The 16,843-nt window shown below is 36.8% G+C and overlaps 1 protein-coding gene and 1 long non-coding RNA gene across 3 annotated transcripts in view; one reads left to right on the top strand and one right to left on the bottom strand.

Annotated features, from left to right (window-relative positions):
- The window catches only part of LOC111770761 (uncharacterized), a 200,220-nt gene that overhangs the window by 47,598 nt on the left and 135,779 nt on the right, over positions 1-16,843 (bottom strand). The window lies entirely within an intron of this gene.
- C26H21orf91 (chromosome 26 C21orf91 homolog) overlaps positions 1-16,843 on the top strand; it is a 34,872-nt gene that overhangs the window by 11,324 nt on the left and 6,705 nt on the right. For both annotated transcript variants that reach the window (XM_023629901.2, XM_023629902.2), the window contains exon 3: positions 15,651-16,187. In XM_023629901.2, coding sequence (XP_023485669.2) covers positions 15,651-16,187 — 537 coding nt within the window. The remainder of the gene's footprint in view (positions 1-15,650; positions 16,188-16,843) is intronic.

The raw sequence follows: 16,843 nt of genomic DNA, 5'->3' as shown, positions 1-16,843 counted from the left end.
TATTACCTTATTTAAAATTCACACTTAATGTTCATTTCCTGTATAATAACTAAGTTAAATTTAATAGACAGTAAAAGCATCTTCCAACTTCTGAAGTGCTATACAAATATACTTAAATGACATTTTTAATGTCTAAAACTCATGGTAACTGGTGGAATAATATCCCCAGTGAATTTAATGAGCAATAATTGCTAGTCTGTTTTGGAAACAGAGCCCATCTATTGAAATTTGGTGGTATTCTTGGGAGGGAGTGTTTCAAAATTAACGTGAAATACTCTCTTACTCATACTTTTATATTTCTGTCTTCAAACATCGGAGAGGATCTTTGGTATCTTTAAGTATTGGGGACAATGTAAAATATTTTAAAGTTTTTGTATTCTTTGTGCTTGCTCTGAAAAGATGAAATACTACTGAAAAGATTGCTATGATTGGTTTGTATATTGTCCTGAACAGCTTCTCCCTTGGCAGAATAATTTAATGTTTCATGTATGTTGAGGAAATTTGAATTTATCCTGAGTTTACCTTTCTAGCATTTGGTTTCCGTAGGTTTTTCTGCTCCAGCTGCCATCATTTCCCTCATGTAGCAGCTGCTCAGCAAATCCTTTCACCACAGTTTCTTTTTTATCAACAATACAAATTGTGTTCACTTATCAGCGTCTTTGTCCCTCATTCCCTTTGGGTCTCCACAGAGGTTGCCAGATAAAACTATAACATGGTTCTGACTTTGCCTTGGCGGAGGGGAACTGCTTTCATTTGAAAGTTAAATACTTTTCTTTGCTAGATACATTGTTAGCCTAAGAAAATTCTCACGATCTTAAAAGAAATTCAGAATTTTAGGTATGTGGGTCTTAAGATTTCAATAATGGTTTAGTCTTTTTTGTTTCACTTAGTTCTTTGGAACATACAGTACAATACTTAAAGCCCAATTTGTCTTGGACTGAGAAACACTATGTTCTTTCCTAAACCAAAATGTATTTTTTACAGGCATTTTTTAAAGATTTTTCATTGAAGAAGCAAACTATGCCTGTTTTAGAAAAATCAAAATACAGGAAGCAAAAAATGTTAAGATTCATAATCTCACCTATCTAACGATAATCTTAATATTTTTGGTATATTCTTCTAAATAATTTTCTGCAGGAGAGAGAGAGAGAGAGAGAGTGTGTGTGTGTGTGTGTGTATGAACATGTGTGGTATGTTTAAAAGATGAAATCAGGCTATAGAGATCATTTAATGACCAGCCTTTTCATTTAATTTAATAGGAACATCTTTTTCCTGTTAGTAGGTAAAATTCTACCATGTTGGTTTTTTTTAAAGATTGCATCCCATTGTTCCGTAATTTGTTTAACCAGTATCTCACTGATGAATGTTTAGCTTGCTTCCAGTTTACCAGTACTAAAACACTCTCCTGTGTGCATCTTTTTTGCATGTCTGATTAAATTCCCATTTTGTTGTAGTTTAAATTCCAGGATGTAGACTTTTGGGTCAGAAGCATGTCCCAATTTGCAATCCTATTGTTTGTTTTAATGTCTTCCATTATTAGTGAATTAATACCATGTAATCTACCATCAAAAAAAACTGTTTCGTGATGGAAAAATTTTGTACATCAGTTCTGCAACCCGTTTGTTTAGATCAAAGTTCTTTTTACTCTAGAATTGCTGTGATGCAATTATAACACATAGTCACAATGTTTGTTTTACCATTTGTGCAATATGAGTCATTGATTATTATTGCTTTTTTCCCCTAAAGATTGGCACCTGAGCTAACAACTGTTGCCAATCTTTTTTTTTTTCTGCTTTTTCTCTCCAAATCCCCCAAGTACATAGTTGTATATTTTAGTTGTGGGTCCTTCTAGTTGTGGTATGTGGGATGCCACCTCAGCGTGGCCTAATGAGCAGTGCCATGTCCACACCCAGGATCCCAACTGGCGAAACCCTGGGCCGCTGAAGCAGAGCGCACAAACCCAACCACTTGGCCATGGGGCTGGCCCTATTGCTCTTTTTTTAAGCTTTAGTTTTTTCTTTTTTGTTGTTTTTTTGGTGAGGAAGATTGGCCCTGAGCTAACATCTGTGCCAGTCTTCCTCTCTCTTATATGTGGGGTGCCACCACAGCATGGCTTAATGGTCTTGTGTGCAGGTTTGTACCCAGGATCCAAACCTGTGAACCCCTGGGCTACTGAAGTGCAGTGTGCAAACTTAACTAAGCCACCCGGCTAGCCCAAGCTTTAGTTTTTCTTATCAAATGGTTGATGAATTACACTGATTGTTTCCCATCAGCCTTAATTTTTACCGTTTGCAGCAGTCCCCCCTTATCCGAGGGGAGTACGTTCCAAGACCCCCAGTGGATGCCTGAAACCTCAGATAGTACCAAACACTGTATGTACTGTGTTTTTGCCTATACATACATACCTATGATAAAGTTTCATTTATAAATTAGGCATGGTAAGAGATGAACAATAACTAATAATAGAATAATTATAACAATATACTGTAATAAAAGTTACCATAGATCTTAGCAACCCCAGCATATGATTCTTTTTCTTCTTAAGTGAAGAACTTTCACCTTTCCACTTAAAGGAAGCACTTTACGGCTTCTCTTTGGCATAGCAGAATTACCAGCATCGCTGCTCTTGCACTTTGAGGTCGTTATTAGGTGAAATAAGGGTGACTTGAACACAACCTCTGAGACACCACAACAGTCGATCTGATAACTGATGGCTGCTAGGTGACTAATGGGCAGGTAGCATATACAGTGTGGATACGCTGGACAAAAAAGGGGTGACTCACGTCCCAGGCTGGACAGAGAGGGACAGCAGGAGATTTCATCATTCTACTCAGAATGGCGTGAGTTTTAAGACATATGAATTATTTATTTCTGGAATTTTCCACTTAATATTTTGGGACCACAGTTGACCATGGGTAGCTGCAACCACAGAAAGTGAAACCGAGGATAAGGGGGTGACTACGGTACTACCTGTAGTAGTAATTGAATTGTAAATGTCTTCAAAATCACTACCTAGGCTGTCTATTTATTAGATGCTACTATAAAGCATTTATTTAAGGAATAGTCAACTAAAATTTCAGGAACAGTGATTCAAATATATGCAAAAAAGTTGCAATGCAAAACAGGTTTTCAAATAGCTGCAGGATGGCTTTTGTTTTGTTTTTCTTACTGATAACAAAATAAATCATTCAGAACCTCAACTGGGTGGACAGCAGTCCAGGAGATGAAGGGCAAAGAGTTCATATGGCTATCACCTTTCTTACTTTCAACTTAGAAATTTACTTTGTCATAGGGGTTTGCCCACATTCATCTGGTGTTACTATAAAGGAATTTCTTTTCAGGCTCTCTTTTGTTTAAGTAACATGTATCTTTTTAACCTTGTCTAAGTTTAGGGAAGATTTTTTTTTTCCTGCAAATTAGTGTCTCCATGTGCCACATGTAAGTAATCATTTAAAACTGATAACTCAATTATATTATAGTTAATTTGAGTAGCTTTTTGGGAGTCTGTTATGACAACTTCATGCACAAAAAAAATTTCAGAATAAATGTTAGTACATTTAACAGAGCTATTTAGGGGGAAAATTGAATAAGTACAAGTAGAGGGTTACTTGGGTCAGTTGGATTATTGACCTATAACTTTTAATAATATAATTTTAATTGTTTGTACCACTTAAGAATCGTAGTCTAGGGGCCAGCCCTGTGGTGAGGTGGTTAAGTCTGGCGCACTCCACTTTGGCGGCCCAGGTTTGTGGGTTCAGATCCTGGGTGTGGACCTACACTACTCGTCAAGCCGTGCTGTGACAGTCACCCACATACAAAATAGAGGGAGATAGACACAGATGTTAGTTCAGAGTGATTCCTCCTCACCAAAAAAGAAAATTATAGTCTAAATCTGATATATTTTAGTGTACTAGAAAAGCAAATTTAGCTTTTTATATTCTGTGCTGCTATGAGCCTCCATCCGTGTTCTCATTCCAAGTACCCTTTTGCTTATTTAATTACCTATGGACAAACCACGCTGTCCAATTTAGTAGCCTAGCCACATTGTGGTTATTTAAATTTAAGTTAATTAAAATTAAAGTTCAAACTTTAGTTCCTTGGTCACACTAGCTACATTTCAAATGCTCAATAACCACATGTGGCTGGGGCCTACTGTCTTGGGTAGCACAGATATAGAACATGTCAATCATCACAGAAGGTTCTATTGGACGTTGCTGGTTAAAAAACAGATAGCTAAATTAGGAAATAGAATTGAGTCTGGATTGTTATTTTTTGTACATTGTTAGTAATAAACAGTTGTTATGTAGGTGTGTTTCCCCAATTTTCCAACTGTTAGAATGAAAAAGTAAAATTCTGTGAGAGAGGTTTTCTTCTCGAGAAGTCATTTGCAATTTATGCATCTCCTATCGATACAGGAACTCACTTCTACCGTGGCTTCCTTGGTTATTTGAGATTGAGGTTTATCTTTTAACGTTATCTCTCTGAACTCTTTGCTCACAGAAATTTACCCTTATAAATCACTTATTGGATTACACTGCTTTAACTGCTTAATCCTTCTCTTAGCACACAAACTTTAAAATGAAATAAAGTCTCTTTTTTTTTTTTTTTTTTATTAATGTTATGATAGATTACAAGCTTGTGAGACTTCAGTTGTACATTTTTGTTAGTCATGTTGTGGGTACACCACTTCCCCCTTCGTACCCTCCCCCCACCCCCCCTTTTCCCTGGTAACCACCGATCAGATCTCCTTCTCAATATACTAATTTCCACCTATGAGTGGAGTCATATAGAGATCGTCTTTCTCTGACTGACTTATTTCGCTTAACATAATGCCCTCGAGGTCCATCCACGTTGTTGTGAATGGGCCAATTTCGTCTTTTTTTATGGCTGAGTAGTATTCCATTGTGTATATATACCACATCTTCTTTATCCAGTCATCAGTTTCTGGGCATGTAGGCTGGTTCCACGTCTTGGCTATTGTAATTAATGCTGCGATGAACATAGGGGTGCAACGGACTCTTGAGATATCTGTTATCAGGTTCTTAGGATAGATACCCAGTAATGGGATGGCTGGGTCATAGGGTATTTCTATTTTTAACTTTTTGAGAAATCTCCATACTGTTTTCCATAGTGGCTGTACCAGTTTGCATTCCCACCAACAGTGTATGAGGGTTCCTCTTTCTCCACAACCTCTCCAACATTTGTCGTTCTTGGTTTTGGATGTTTTTGCCAATCTAACGGGGGTAAGGTGATATCTTAGTGTAGTTTTGATTTGCATTTCCCTGATGATTAGCGATGATGAACATCTTTTCATGTGTCTATTGGCCATATTCATATCTTCTTTTGAGAAATGTCTGTTCATGTCCTCTGCCCATTTTTTGATCGGGTTGTTTGTTTTTTTGTTGTTAAGCAGTGTGAGTTCTTTGTATATTATGGAGATTAACCCTTTGTCGGATATGTGGCTTGTAAATATTTTTTCCCAATTAGTGAGCTGTTTTTTTGTTTCAATTCTGTGTTCCCTTGCCTTGAAGAAGCTCTTTAGTCTGATGAAGTCCCATTTGTTTATTCTTTCTATTGTTTCCCTCAACTGAGGAGTTACAGTGTCCGAAAAGATTCTTTTGAAACTGATGTCAAAGAGTGTACTGCCTATATTCTCTTCCAAAAGACTTATTGTCTCAGGCCTAATCTTTAGGTCTTTGATCCATTTTGAGTTTATTTTGGTGTGTGGTGAAAAAGAATGGTCAATTTTCAATCTTTTGCATGTGGCTGTCCAGTTTTCCCAGCACCATTTGTTGAAGAGACTTTCTTTTCTCCATTGTAGGCCCTCTGCTCCTTTGTCGAAGATTAGCTGTCCATAGATGTGTGGTTTTATCTCTGGGCTTTCAATTCTGTTCCATTGATCTGTGGACCTGTTTTTGTACCAGTATCATGCTGTTTTGATCACTGTAGCTTTGTAGTATGTTTTGAAATCGGGGATTGTGATTCCGCCGGCTTTGTTTTTCTTGCTCAGGATTGCTTTAGCAATTCGCGGTCTTTTGTTCCCCCATATGAATTTTAGGATTGTTTGTTCAATTTCTGTGAAGAATGTTCTTGGGATTCTGATTGGGATAGCATTGAATCTGTAGATTGCTTTAGGTAGTATGGACATTTTAACTATGTTTATTCTTCCAATCCATGTACAAGGAATGTTTTTCCATCTCTTTATGTCATCGCCTATTTCTTTCAAGAAAGTCTTGTAGTTTTCATTGTATAGATCCTTCACTTCCTTGGTTAAGTTTATCCCAAGGTATTTTATTCTTTTCGTTGCGATTGTGAATGGGATAGGGTTCTTGAGTTCTTTTTCTGTTAGTTTATTGTTAGTGTATAGAAATGCTACTGATTTATGCACGTTAATTTTATACCCTGCTACTTTGCTGTAGTTGTTGATTATTTCTAATAGTTTTTCTGTGGATTCTTTGGGGTTTTCTATGTATAAGATCATGTCGTCTGCAAACAACGAGAGTTTTACTTCTTCGTTACCTATTTGGATTCCTTTTATTTCTTTTTCCTGCCGAATTGCTCTGGCCAGCACCTCCAGTACTAGGTTGAATAGGAGTGGTGAAAGTGGGCACCCTTGTCTTGTTCCTGTCCTCAGAGGGATGGCTTTCAGCTTTTGTCCATTGAGTATGATGTTGGCTGTGGGTCTATCATATATGGCCTTTATTATGTTGAGGTACTTTCCTTCTATGCCCATTTTACTGAGGGTTTTTATCATAAATGGGTGTTGGATCTTGTCGAATGCTTTCTCTGCATCTATTGAGATGATCATGTGGTTTTTGTTTTTCATTTTGTTGATGTAGTGTATCACGTTGATTGACTTGCGGATGTTGAACCATCCCTGTGTCCCTGGTATAAATCCCACTTGATCATGGTGTATAATCTTTTTGATGTATTGCTGTAATCGGTTTGCCAAAATTTTGTTGAGGATTTTTGCATCTATGTTCATCAGTGATATCGGCCTGTAGTTCTCCTTCTTTGTGTTGTCCTTGTCAGGTTTGGGGATCAGAGTGATGTTGGCTTCATAGAATGTGTTAGGGAGTTCTCCATCTTTCTCAATTTTCTGGAACAGTTTGAGGAGAATAGGTATTAAGTCTTCTTTGAATGTTTGGTAGAATTCTCCAGAGAAGCCGTCTGGTCCTGGACTCTTGTTTTTGGGGAGGTTTTTGATTACCGTTTCTATTTCCTTACTTGTGATTGGTCTATTCAGATTCTCCATTTCTTCCTGATTCAGTTTGGGGAGATTGTAGGAGTCTAGGAATTTGTCCATTTCTTCCAGGTTGTTCAATTTGTTGGCATATAGTTTTTCATAGTATTCTCTTATGATCTCTTGTATTTCATTGGTATCTGTTGTGATTTCTCCTCTGTCATTCCTAATTTTATTAATTTGCGATTTCTCTCTTTTCTTGGTGAGTCTGGCTAGGGGTTTGTCAATTTTGTTAATTCTTTCGAAGAACCAACTCTTTGTTTCATTGATCCTTTCTATTGTCTTTTTTGTTTCAATATCGTTTATTTCTGCTCTTATTTTTATTATTTCCCTCCTTCTACTGACTCTGGGCTTTGTTTGTTCTTCTTTTTCTAGTTCTGTTAGGTGTCGTTTGAGGTTGCTTACGTGAGCTTTTTCTTGTTTAGTGAGGTGAGCCTGTATTGCGATGAATTTCCCTCTTAGGACTGCTTTTGCTGCATCCCAAATGATTTGGTATGTCGTGTTCTCATTTTCATTTGTCTCCAGATAATATTTGATTTCTTCTTTAATTTCCTCAATGATCCATTGTTTGTTGAGAAGCGTGTTGTTTAGTCTCCACATTTTTGCACCTTTCTCTGCTTTTTTCTTGTAGTTGATTTCTAGTTTAATAGCGTTATGATCAGAAAAGATGCTTGATATTATTTCAACTCTCTTGTATTTATTGATGTTTGCTTTGGTTCCCAAAATATGGTCAATCCTTGAGAATGTTCCATGTGCACTTGAGAAGAATGTGTAACCTGCTGTTTTTGGATGAAGTGTTCTATATATATCTATTAAGTCCATCTGGTCTAATTTTTCATTTAATTCTATTATTTCCTTGTTGATTTTCTGTCTGGATGTTCTGTCCATTGGTGTTAATGGTGTGTTGAGGTCCCCTACTATTATTGTATTGTTGTTGATGTCTTCTTTTAGTTCTATTAAGAGTTGCTTTACAAATTTTGGTGCTCCTGTGTTGGGTGCGTATATATTTATAAGTGTTATGTCTTCTTGGTGGAGAGTCCCTTTTATCATTATATACTGTCCCTCTTTATCTTTCTTTATCTGTTTTGCTTTGAAATCTACCTTGTCTGATATTAGTATAGCGACACCTGCTTTCTTTTGTTCATTATTAGCTTGGAGTATTGTTCTCCATCCCTTCACTCTGAGTCTGTGTTTGTCTTTGGGGCTGAGGTGTGTTTCCTGGAGGCAGCATATTGTTGGATCTTGTTCTTTGATCCATCCTGCCACTCTGTGTCTTTTGATTGGGGAGTTCAATCCATTTACATTTAGAGTGATTATTGAGACGTGGGGGCCTACCACTACCATTTTGTGTCTTGTTTTCCGGTTTTCTTCAGTTTCCTTTGTTTCTCGTCCCATGGTTTAATCTGTTCTGATGTAGAGCTGCTACTCTCTGTTGTTGTCCTTCTACTTATCTCCTCTGCTCTTGGTTTTGTAGCCCCTTTCCTTTTTTGGATTTTTCAGGAATGAGGGTTTTCCTGAGGATTTCCTGAAGAGGAGGTTTTGTGGCAATGAACTCCCTTAATTTTTGTTTATCTGGGAAAGTTTTTATTTCTCCATCGTATTTGAAGGATATTTTCGCTGGGTAGAGAATTCTCGGCTGTAGATTTTTGTCCTTCAGATTTTTGAATATATCATTCCACTCTCTTCTAGCCTGTAAAGTTTCTGCTGAGTGAAATAAAGTCTCTTAGCTGAAATCTCCTGTCTAAACACCACCTGTTAGTATATCTTTCTTTAGGGCAGTGATTTTCAAAATGTGGAAAAGGAGGTTGCTGAACCCATCTGTATATTGGCTTAGTGTGGTTGCCAATAATTCCATCTGCTACCAATGCAGAGATAAGCAATTACCTATTACTTTTAAACAGTATCTTGGGTACTTGAACATGACAGACTCTAAGTGACTCTTCAGTTAGCTAAAGGCGTGTGGGGGAGGGGAATGGAGCACTGTTTATCACAGTAAGAAACTAAGGCACATACGACTACCCATAAATGTTTCCAAGAGATAGAAGCCTGTCTTATTGTGGGTCTAGGAAGCAAGTAGGTGCTCCAGCTATCCATCCTTGCCTTCCCATCTTTGGTCTAATTTCCAACCTGAAGGAAATTAGGTATCTCTTTCTGCGTCTCTGTCTATCCCATGACAGGATGAGAAATCTAAGCTGTCTCCCACTTAGTGGCTGTGATTGGCAATAGATAAAATGGTAATAACTCTTGAATCACGATTCTTGGCTACTGCAGCTTGCTCGTCAGATGCAGAGTAGTGTGGTCGAGTTGGGTGTCAAGGCATCATTGGGACAAGCAGTATTTATACAGAAGCAATCCAGGCCTCCCTCATTGCACAGGCTTAGTATATATGAGACACTAAGTGACGTGGCTGCGGAGCCTGCGAGGTCACAGGTACCTGCACACTCGTGAAGGGAATGGTAAGAAATGTTTGAATTGAAGAGCGCTTGCTCTATTTTCAGACAGTAGCTGCTTTTCATTGCTAGCCAGTTGCTGCCAGATCTTCTGATTTTGTTTTTAAGAGAAACCAAGAAATTGAAAATTGTAAGTGGATCTAATTTTTTTTTTTCTTTTAAAACATTTGTAGGCTAAACAAAACTTGAATGCTGGGGCTGGCTCCGTGGCCGAGTGGTTAAGTTCACACCCTCCACTGTGGCAGCCCAGGGTTCAGATCCTGGGCGCGGACATGGCACTGCTCGTCAGGCCACGTTGAGGCAGCGTCCCACATCCCACAACTAGAAGGACTTGCAACTAAGATACACAACTGTGTACAGGGGAGGTTTGGGGGGATAAAGCAGGAAAAAAAAAAAAAAGAAGATTGGCAACAGTTGTTAGCCCAGGTGCCAATCTTTAAAAAAAAAAAAAACTTGGATGCAGTCTGGATCCAGACCTCAGGCTGTGGGTCTGCCACTTTACTTACAGTGTTTCCTCTATCCTTTTATCAGAAGTGGGAAGCTGATCCTTAAAAACAAAGAAATAGCATCTCAATCGTTGTAGTCTTTCTTAGTACAACAAGGTTTAGCTGTCCTCCCGTTTTTCTATTAACACTTGCCTGAAGAAGCGGAGGATTACTTCTTAATATGGGCAGAACATAAACATGCAGGTCTTGCTCTCCTGTTCTTAGCAACCAAGATAAGATCATCATAAAAAGAAAAACTCCTCAACCCTTGGGAAATTCTTTAGGCTGGGCAAAATGTGAGCCTCCATAAGAAAGATTTTGAAGCAGTACTGCATGAATTGTTGCACAAATGTTGGTCATGTTTGAAGGCAATATGTTTAAAATTTCTTCACAGCATGTTAACAACCTGGAACTTAAATCATAGCTAAATTTTCCTGCCTTATTTAAATATTAAGAAAGAACACTCAAAACCACCATTTGGAAAACTAATACTGCCAGTTCTCTAATTCTGGTTTAAGTTTGAAAAAGTTGAAGTGCTTGCTCTCTTAGAGCTTGAAATCTATTCCTGACGGGATAACATGTGTATTACAGCTTTACATCCAACTACTGGTTGTGTTATATTTGCTCTACCTATGGAGCACCAAATTATGTGAAGCCATTCCTTTGACTGGGAAATGAAATGTAGTAAATAAATTCAGAATGAAGTCTAATTGACAGAGAGTAAACACGCATTAGGCAGTCAGATGATAGCTAGAATGTGTTGGGGATAAAGCCATGTAGCAGGAGTATAGTCAGCGGAGAGACGGTGCTATTTGACAGGGCCAGCTGGTGAGCCATCAGGAAGAGATTGCTTAGCTTACCTGTTGCCACCAGTCATAAAGAAGGTCTTCTTCAAGAGGTTAGGGGTAAAAGCTGAGGGTGTTGGGACATGTGATAGAACTTAAGTGTCTTGGGGTTTGTGGCTATTTTCAATGCCATTTGGAGTATCTTATTAGGGAAAAAAACTGTATTACTGTGATAGGCAGAATATAAGCATGGAAATATTGGTCTTACTTTAAAAGGGTGACAGCGGTAGGCAGACAAACAGATCTACATTTGAGTGGCTTTTTCTCTTCTATGGGTTTAACCGAGTTTTCTTAAAGTAAATTGATTTTAAGAGGGACTTAAAGAATAAAGGGGATAGCATGCCAGAAGGGCCAGTGGAAGGATTTTCAAAGTATGTGAGAATGGTATAACAGAATCAGAGATAAAAGTGGGAAAAGATAAAAAAGAAGGAAAACTATTGAATAGGAACAGCTTAACTTTTTATAATACCACTGTTCATACAGAAATCTACTGCCTACATAAATTTCTAAACAGCCTCTATCCAGAAGAAATTAGTATTTACAAAAAAATTAGGAATTATGGTTCTGTTAAAGTCTTGGTTCTCTAATAATAATGACCTCATGACAAAAAAAGTTACATGGACATCTTTGAGGTATGTTTTAAAGAAGTTTTCATAATAGTTAGGATGTCGGTTACATTGGCCTTCGAAGTTTTTATTAGGAAGTTGTAGTGCAATTTTTGTTGAACAGGTTTGGAAATTCCTTATAATTCAGCTCCTCAACAGTATCAGCTCATTTAATTGCATTTAGATTCATTTCCTTTCAAAAGCTGCTGAGGAAACAAATTAGTGCTCAGAGCTGTTTACACTTGTAAATGCAATTAAAATTGAAAAGTCAGTTGGAAAACTCATTGGGATCTCTGATAATAGCAATAGTTGTTTCTCTTATATTAATTCAAACTGATGAGGTGGAAAAAACAAAATCACTTCAAGGGTTTATAAAATGACAATATATATTGCTGATACAAATTAAGTGGGCTACTCACATTCTTTTCTAGATTAAAAAGTAATTTGTTCAAGTATATGAAGTAGTCAATGTATTTTTTGAATTTTTTGTTTCTTCTACTGCATGGGATATTTTAAACCATGTTTATAAAACAAATATTTTCACATTGAACTTTAAAACTTGGTCAAGTTTAAATTTTCAGTGAGCTAAAGAAATTAGCGGTACAGATCTGGATGAATGAGCTACAGTTTACATAAAACAACCCTTGTATATTCACTGTATGTAAATTTCCATTAAAAATACATTATTTAGTAGAAGTTCATGATTTTGCTTAGCAGATTGAATGATGCCACAGGAATGCCATCTTTATTAGTGCCACTCATCAGTTCTTCAGACTAATGGCCCATTAAACTAAATATAGGAGTAACTTCACTGTGAGATGTGTGAATCAACCTTGAGCAGCCTGGTGAAACTGCACTCCTAGTTCCCTTACTAGGGACACCTTCATTGCAGTAGACCTTAACTGATAATTGGTAATAAGTTTTGGTTTTGTCTTTTTAGTATAATTTTAATTTTCCTTTATTCATTTAACTACTTTTTTGTGAGCCCTCACTGTGTGCCAGGCAGTGTGACACTGAGGTTGAGTGTAAAGTAGGTATGGCCCCTTTCTTCCAGAACTTACCTTCTAGCAGGAGATAAAGGCAAGTGAAGAGGCAATTGTAAAATCTGGTATGATAAACTAAAGTAACTCAGATGCATTGCTTTAGAAAAGCTTCTGAGAGGAAATGAGAGCTAGACAGGAGATGATGATGACCCTGATAGTGTAGTGGGAATGGTAATGGATTGAAGTAGGATTTGAGATGTTTCACTGCTAGATTTTATGGGAAAAACTCTAGTAAGATGGACAGCAAAACATCTGGGATGGGTGGGGGAGCTCTCATGAGGACACCCAGGTTTCTTCCTTGAGCAGTTGCTCGTGCCAGATGCAGAAGAGGATCGGGTGTGGGGGTTGGGTGGGGAGGATGGAGGAAGATTTTCATTAAGCAGTGAGTTTGAGGAGCCCCTGGGACATGTAAATGGAAATGTCCGCTGCATTCAGAACTCTTCCTGCCCAGGACACTTTCTTCACGTTTTTTAGGGAATTTTTCTCCTGAAAGTCTGAAAGATTATGTTGCATTTATGTGTTTTCACAGTAAATTGAGTATTATAGTTCTCTGATTTGCTGTTCATCTCATTAGATTGCTTATATGCCTATAATCATGTGTTTATCTGGGTTCCTGGCATTCATTTGGGGATTTAAGTAAAAATTAAAATAAAAATTATTTCTGGAGAAAGAAATGTCCTATTATGTGAATTACTAAGAAGCAATGTTGGATAAAAAAATTTTTTGAAGCCCACGTTATTCTTTAAGTAGGCATCTATTATATTGACCTGTTGTTGAAGCTCTGGGGTACATCAGGAAATTCATTGTTTCATACAATTCTTTAATCTTTTCTTTAATACAATTTTTGAAGTCTCTAAATAAATACAAAAAACAGAATTTAGCAACAAAAATTGCTTACTTTCTAGCTTAGTTTGAACCCTTTTTATATGCTAAAGAATTTCCCTCATATAGACTGAAAGAAAAACTTATAATTTACTATGTTTAGATTCAGCTAAATCATTGCCACATGGGTTAGAGCTGTGGCCATGGTCTGAGAATGAAACCGTTCACTGTGTCAGGGGGTTGGCCAGCCATCTGTTGGCAGTGAGACCTAAGAGAGTTTACGAGAGTAAGGAAGCTCTTTAATAAATTTTTCAAAATAAGTCAAGTAAGAAGGTTTCAAGTCCTCTCTCCTACCCACTGTTAACCCAGCACGGTAAGGCTTAGAATCAGACAGCACAATGGAGCTGCTTGGTCTGTAACTCGTACTGCCTTTTTGTCTTATTTACGATCTAAAACATTTATAACAAAACTTTAATATTTTTATTCTAGTGAGTAAAGTTTGTGAACTTCCTTTTTATGCTAATTTACCTAGTTTTGAAGGTGTACACTGTGTTATCAAATAGAGCTTTGAGGTTTTGTATTTAAGTATTTTAATTTTGCTGGAGAGTTGATCTAATCTGACAATAACTGGTAAAAAAAAAATACACGCGCACACAGTTGCAGTACAAGTAGCAAAGTGGTAAATGGAATGTGTATGAAATTCCGTTTAAATTCAGTTTTGCGCTCAGTGGAAGAAACAAGGCTGCGATGTTTGAGTTTACCCCATGAGAGCAGTGGTTCTCATCTGCTTGTAACGTTAGTGCTCTGGAGGAGGCCCACACAGCTTACTTGTGAGGGAGCCGATAGAGAGCCCATTGAGCACTGGTTTGGACAATCTCAGCAGGTCCCACTATTGGCTGGTGTTATATGGTTTTGGAACAAATTAATATTCACAAGCTCTTTTATACCTGATTTAATACCACTAAAGCACAAATACTTCCTTATCTTACTATTAGCCAGAATTTGGAGTTCAGTTAATAAAATTGTTACAACTTCAATTTTTAAAACAAAGGATGAATACAGAAGGCAATTTTTTCTGATGAGTCAGCTAAAACTTTTTTTTTTTTTTAGCCTAGCACCTGAGTGGCTCTCCACTTACTCTGTTTTCAAAGCTAAGCAGATTTAGCCTGGTTAGTTCTGGCCGGCATCAATTTTCAGCTCCACATCCCTTATTCACCTTTAGTGTAAAAGCACTGCTGTTTGACTTCAATAGTATGGCTTGAGCGTGAAAATATATGAATGTGTTCTGTATTTTGAAATGTATTATATATTTGAAATGTATTTTATATTTTAAAAAACAATTGAGATAGCATACTTAAGCTGTACTGAAAAATTGGGAGATATAAAAGTGTAATAAGAATATTTCCATTATTTATTTTGTGTAATGAACATTTGTGAGTTGAAGAATTATACTGTTGTATCTTGACAGATTGAACTTACTGCTATATGAAAAATAATTGTGTGTAATGCATTTCTTCTAGAAGATAACATTATCTTGGTAGAGTTGTAGTAAGTATAAAACAGAAATGTGAAAACATTTTAGATGCTTTCCCTTTCATAAAAAAATTAAACAGTTCATTGACTTTTTGAGGCTTTTGCTAATGTGTATTTTCTACTTCTGGCCTATCTTTCCCTGGTGAAACATAACTAATAATTTAAGAATACAATTTACTGTTTTTTGTTGGAAAAAAATTGTCAAACATTTCTCTTATTGAGGCTTGTAATAGAAATTTTGGTAAGTGTGTACTTCAGGAGGATTAGTGAAGAAGGGACTCTAATGTAAAGGCCAGAATTCTGTAAATGTCAATTGCTGGTTCAGTAGTATTTTTTTATATTGTTTGCAATAACATCTCTCTCAACTAAAGTTAAAATTGAATCATGAAGTCCTTGGAAAGGCTTTGCTATTCATAAGAATTTAATATCACTGAATATATAGTTAAATTGAAGCAGAAATTATTAGACCATATTTTATATCATTAATACCAATATACTTTGGCATTTTTCCTCTAATTTACAAACTGTCATTGACTCCATGCTTTACTAAGATTTGTGTATTCTTAAAGCAATTTAAAAAACAAAATTTTCTCAAATCTCTGTTTCTCTTTTTTTTTCCTATAGGGGTACCAAAATCTAATCTCTTGCACACCAGATCATTAAGGGGCCATAAGGACTGCTTTGAAAAATTCCATTTGATTGCAAACCAGGATTGTCCTCGATCTAAGCTTTCAAAAAGTACCTATGAAGAAGTTAAAACCATTTTGAGTAAGAAGATAAACTGGATTGTACAGTATGCACAAAATAAGGATCTGGATTCAGATTCTGAATGTTCTAAAAATCCCCAGCATCACCTGTTTAATTTCCGGCATAAACCTGATAAAAAGTTACTCCCACAGTTTGACTCTCAAGTACCAAAGTATTCTGCAAAATGGATAGACGGAAGTACAGGTGGCCTCTCAAACTGTTCACAAAGAATTCTGGAGCAGAGGGAAAATACAGACTTTGGGCTTGCTATGTTACAAGATTCAGGTGCCACTTTATGCCGTGATAGTGTACTGTGGCCTCATAGTCACAGCCAGGCACAGAAAAAAGAGGAGACAATCTCTAATCCAGAGGCTAATGTCCAGACCCAGCATGCACATTACAGCAGAGAGGAATGTAAGTAAAATGGGAGAGGTAAAGGTTGGAGTTTTGTTGGTTTTTTTTTTTTTTCATGTTTTTATGTATGCATGATATGTCAAGAATTTTGCTATAGAATTATAGATGTGATAAATACAGTATTTAAATGGCATATTCACCCTACCAAAAATGAGATGTCTTGAAACTCTCCATCAATTCTGCAGTAGTCCTTAGTATGTCCTAAGTATTGGAATTCTGCAGTCCCATCATCTGTCATTTTAAATTATTAAACTCAATAGACTTAACAGGCTGAATTGGAAAGTTCAGGGCTCATATAGTTCAGAAGTACAGCCTCAAGTATTGACTAACACACGCTGTCACGTTGCTAATCCCTACAAGACTAATTAACTGAGGTGGCATTTCAAAAGCAAAAATCTGACATTTTCCTAGAGGCCAAAGGTAATGTGTGCACTTATTTTAAAGTTGGAAAAGTGACTCAGTCTGCATCTATTTCGACAAAAACTCAGAGAAGCTGAGATAATTTTAATTGACTTAAAATCAAGTGATCTTAGAGCTAGAAGGGACCTTGGGTATATTATACAACTGCTTGCTTCTACATCGGAATTGTCCAAGGTTGTATAACTAGACAGACAAATTGATTTTTCAAACTATTTCAACAGTACTGTAATGTTTTT

The sequence above is a fragment of the Equus caballus genome, chromosome 26 (assembly GCF_041296265.1).
Source record: "Equus caballus isolate H_3958 breed thoroughbred chromosome 26, TB-T2T, whole genome shotgun sequence".
In the NCBI taxonomy this organism is placed as follows: Eukaryota; Metazoa; Chordata; class Mammalia; order Perissodactyla; family Equidae; genus Equus; species Equus caballus.
The sequence above is the reverse complement of the archived record's forward strand: the minus strand, read 5'-3'. Positions and strand labels throughout refer to the sequence as shown.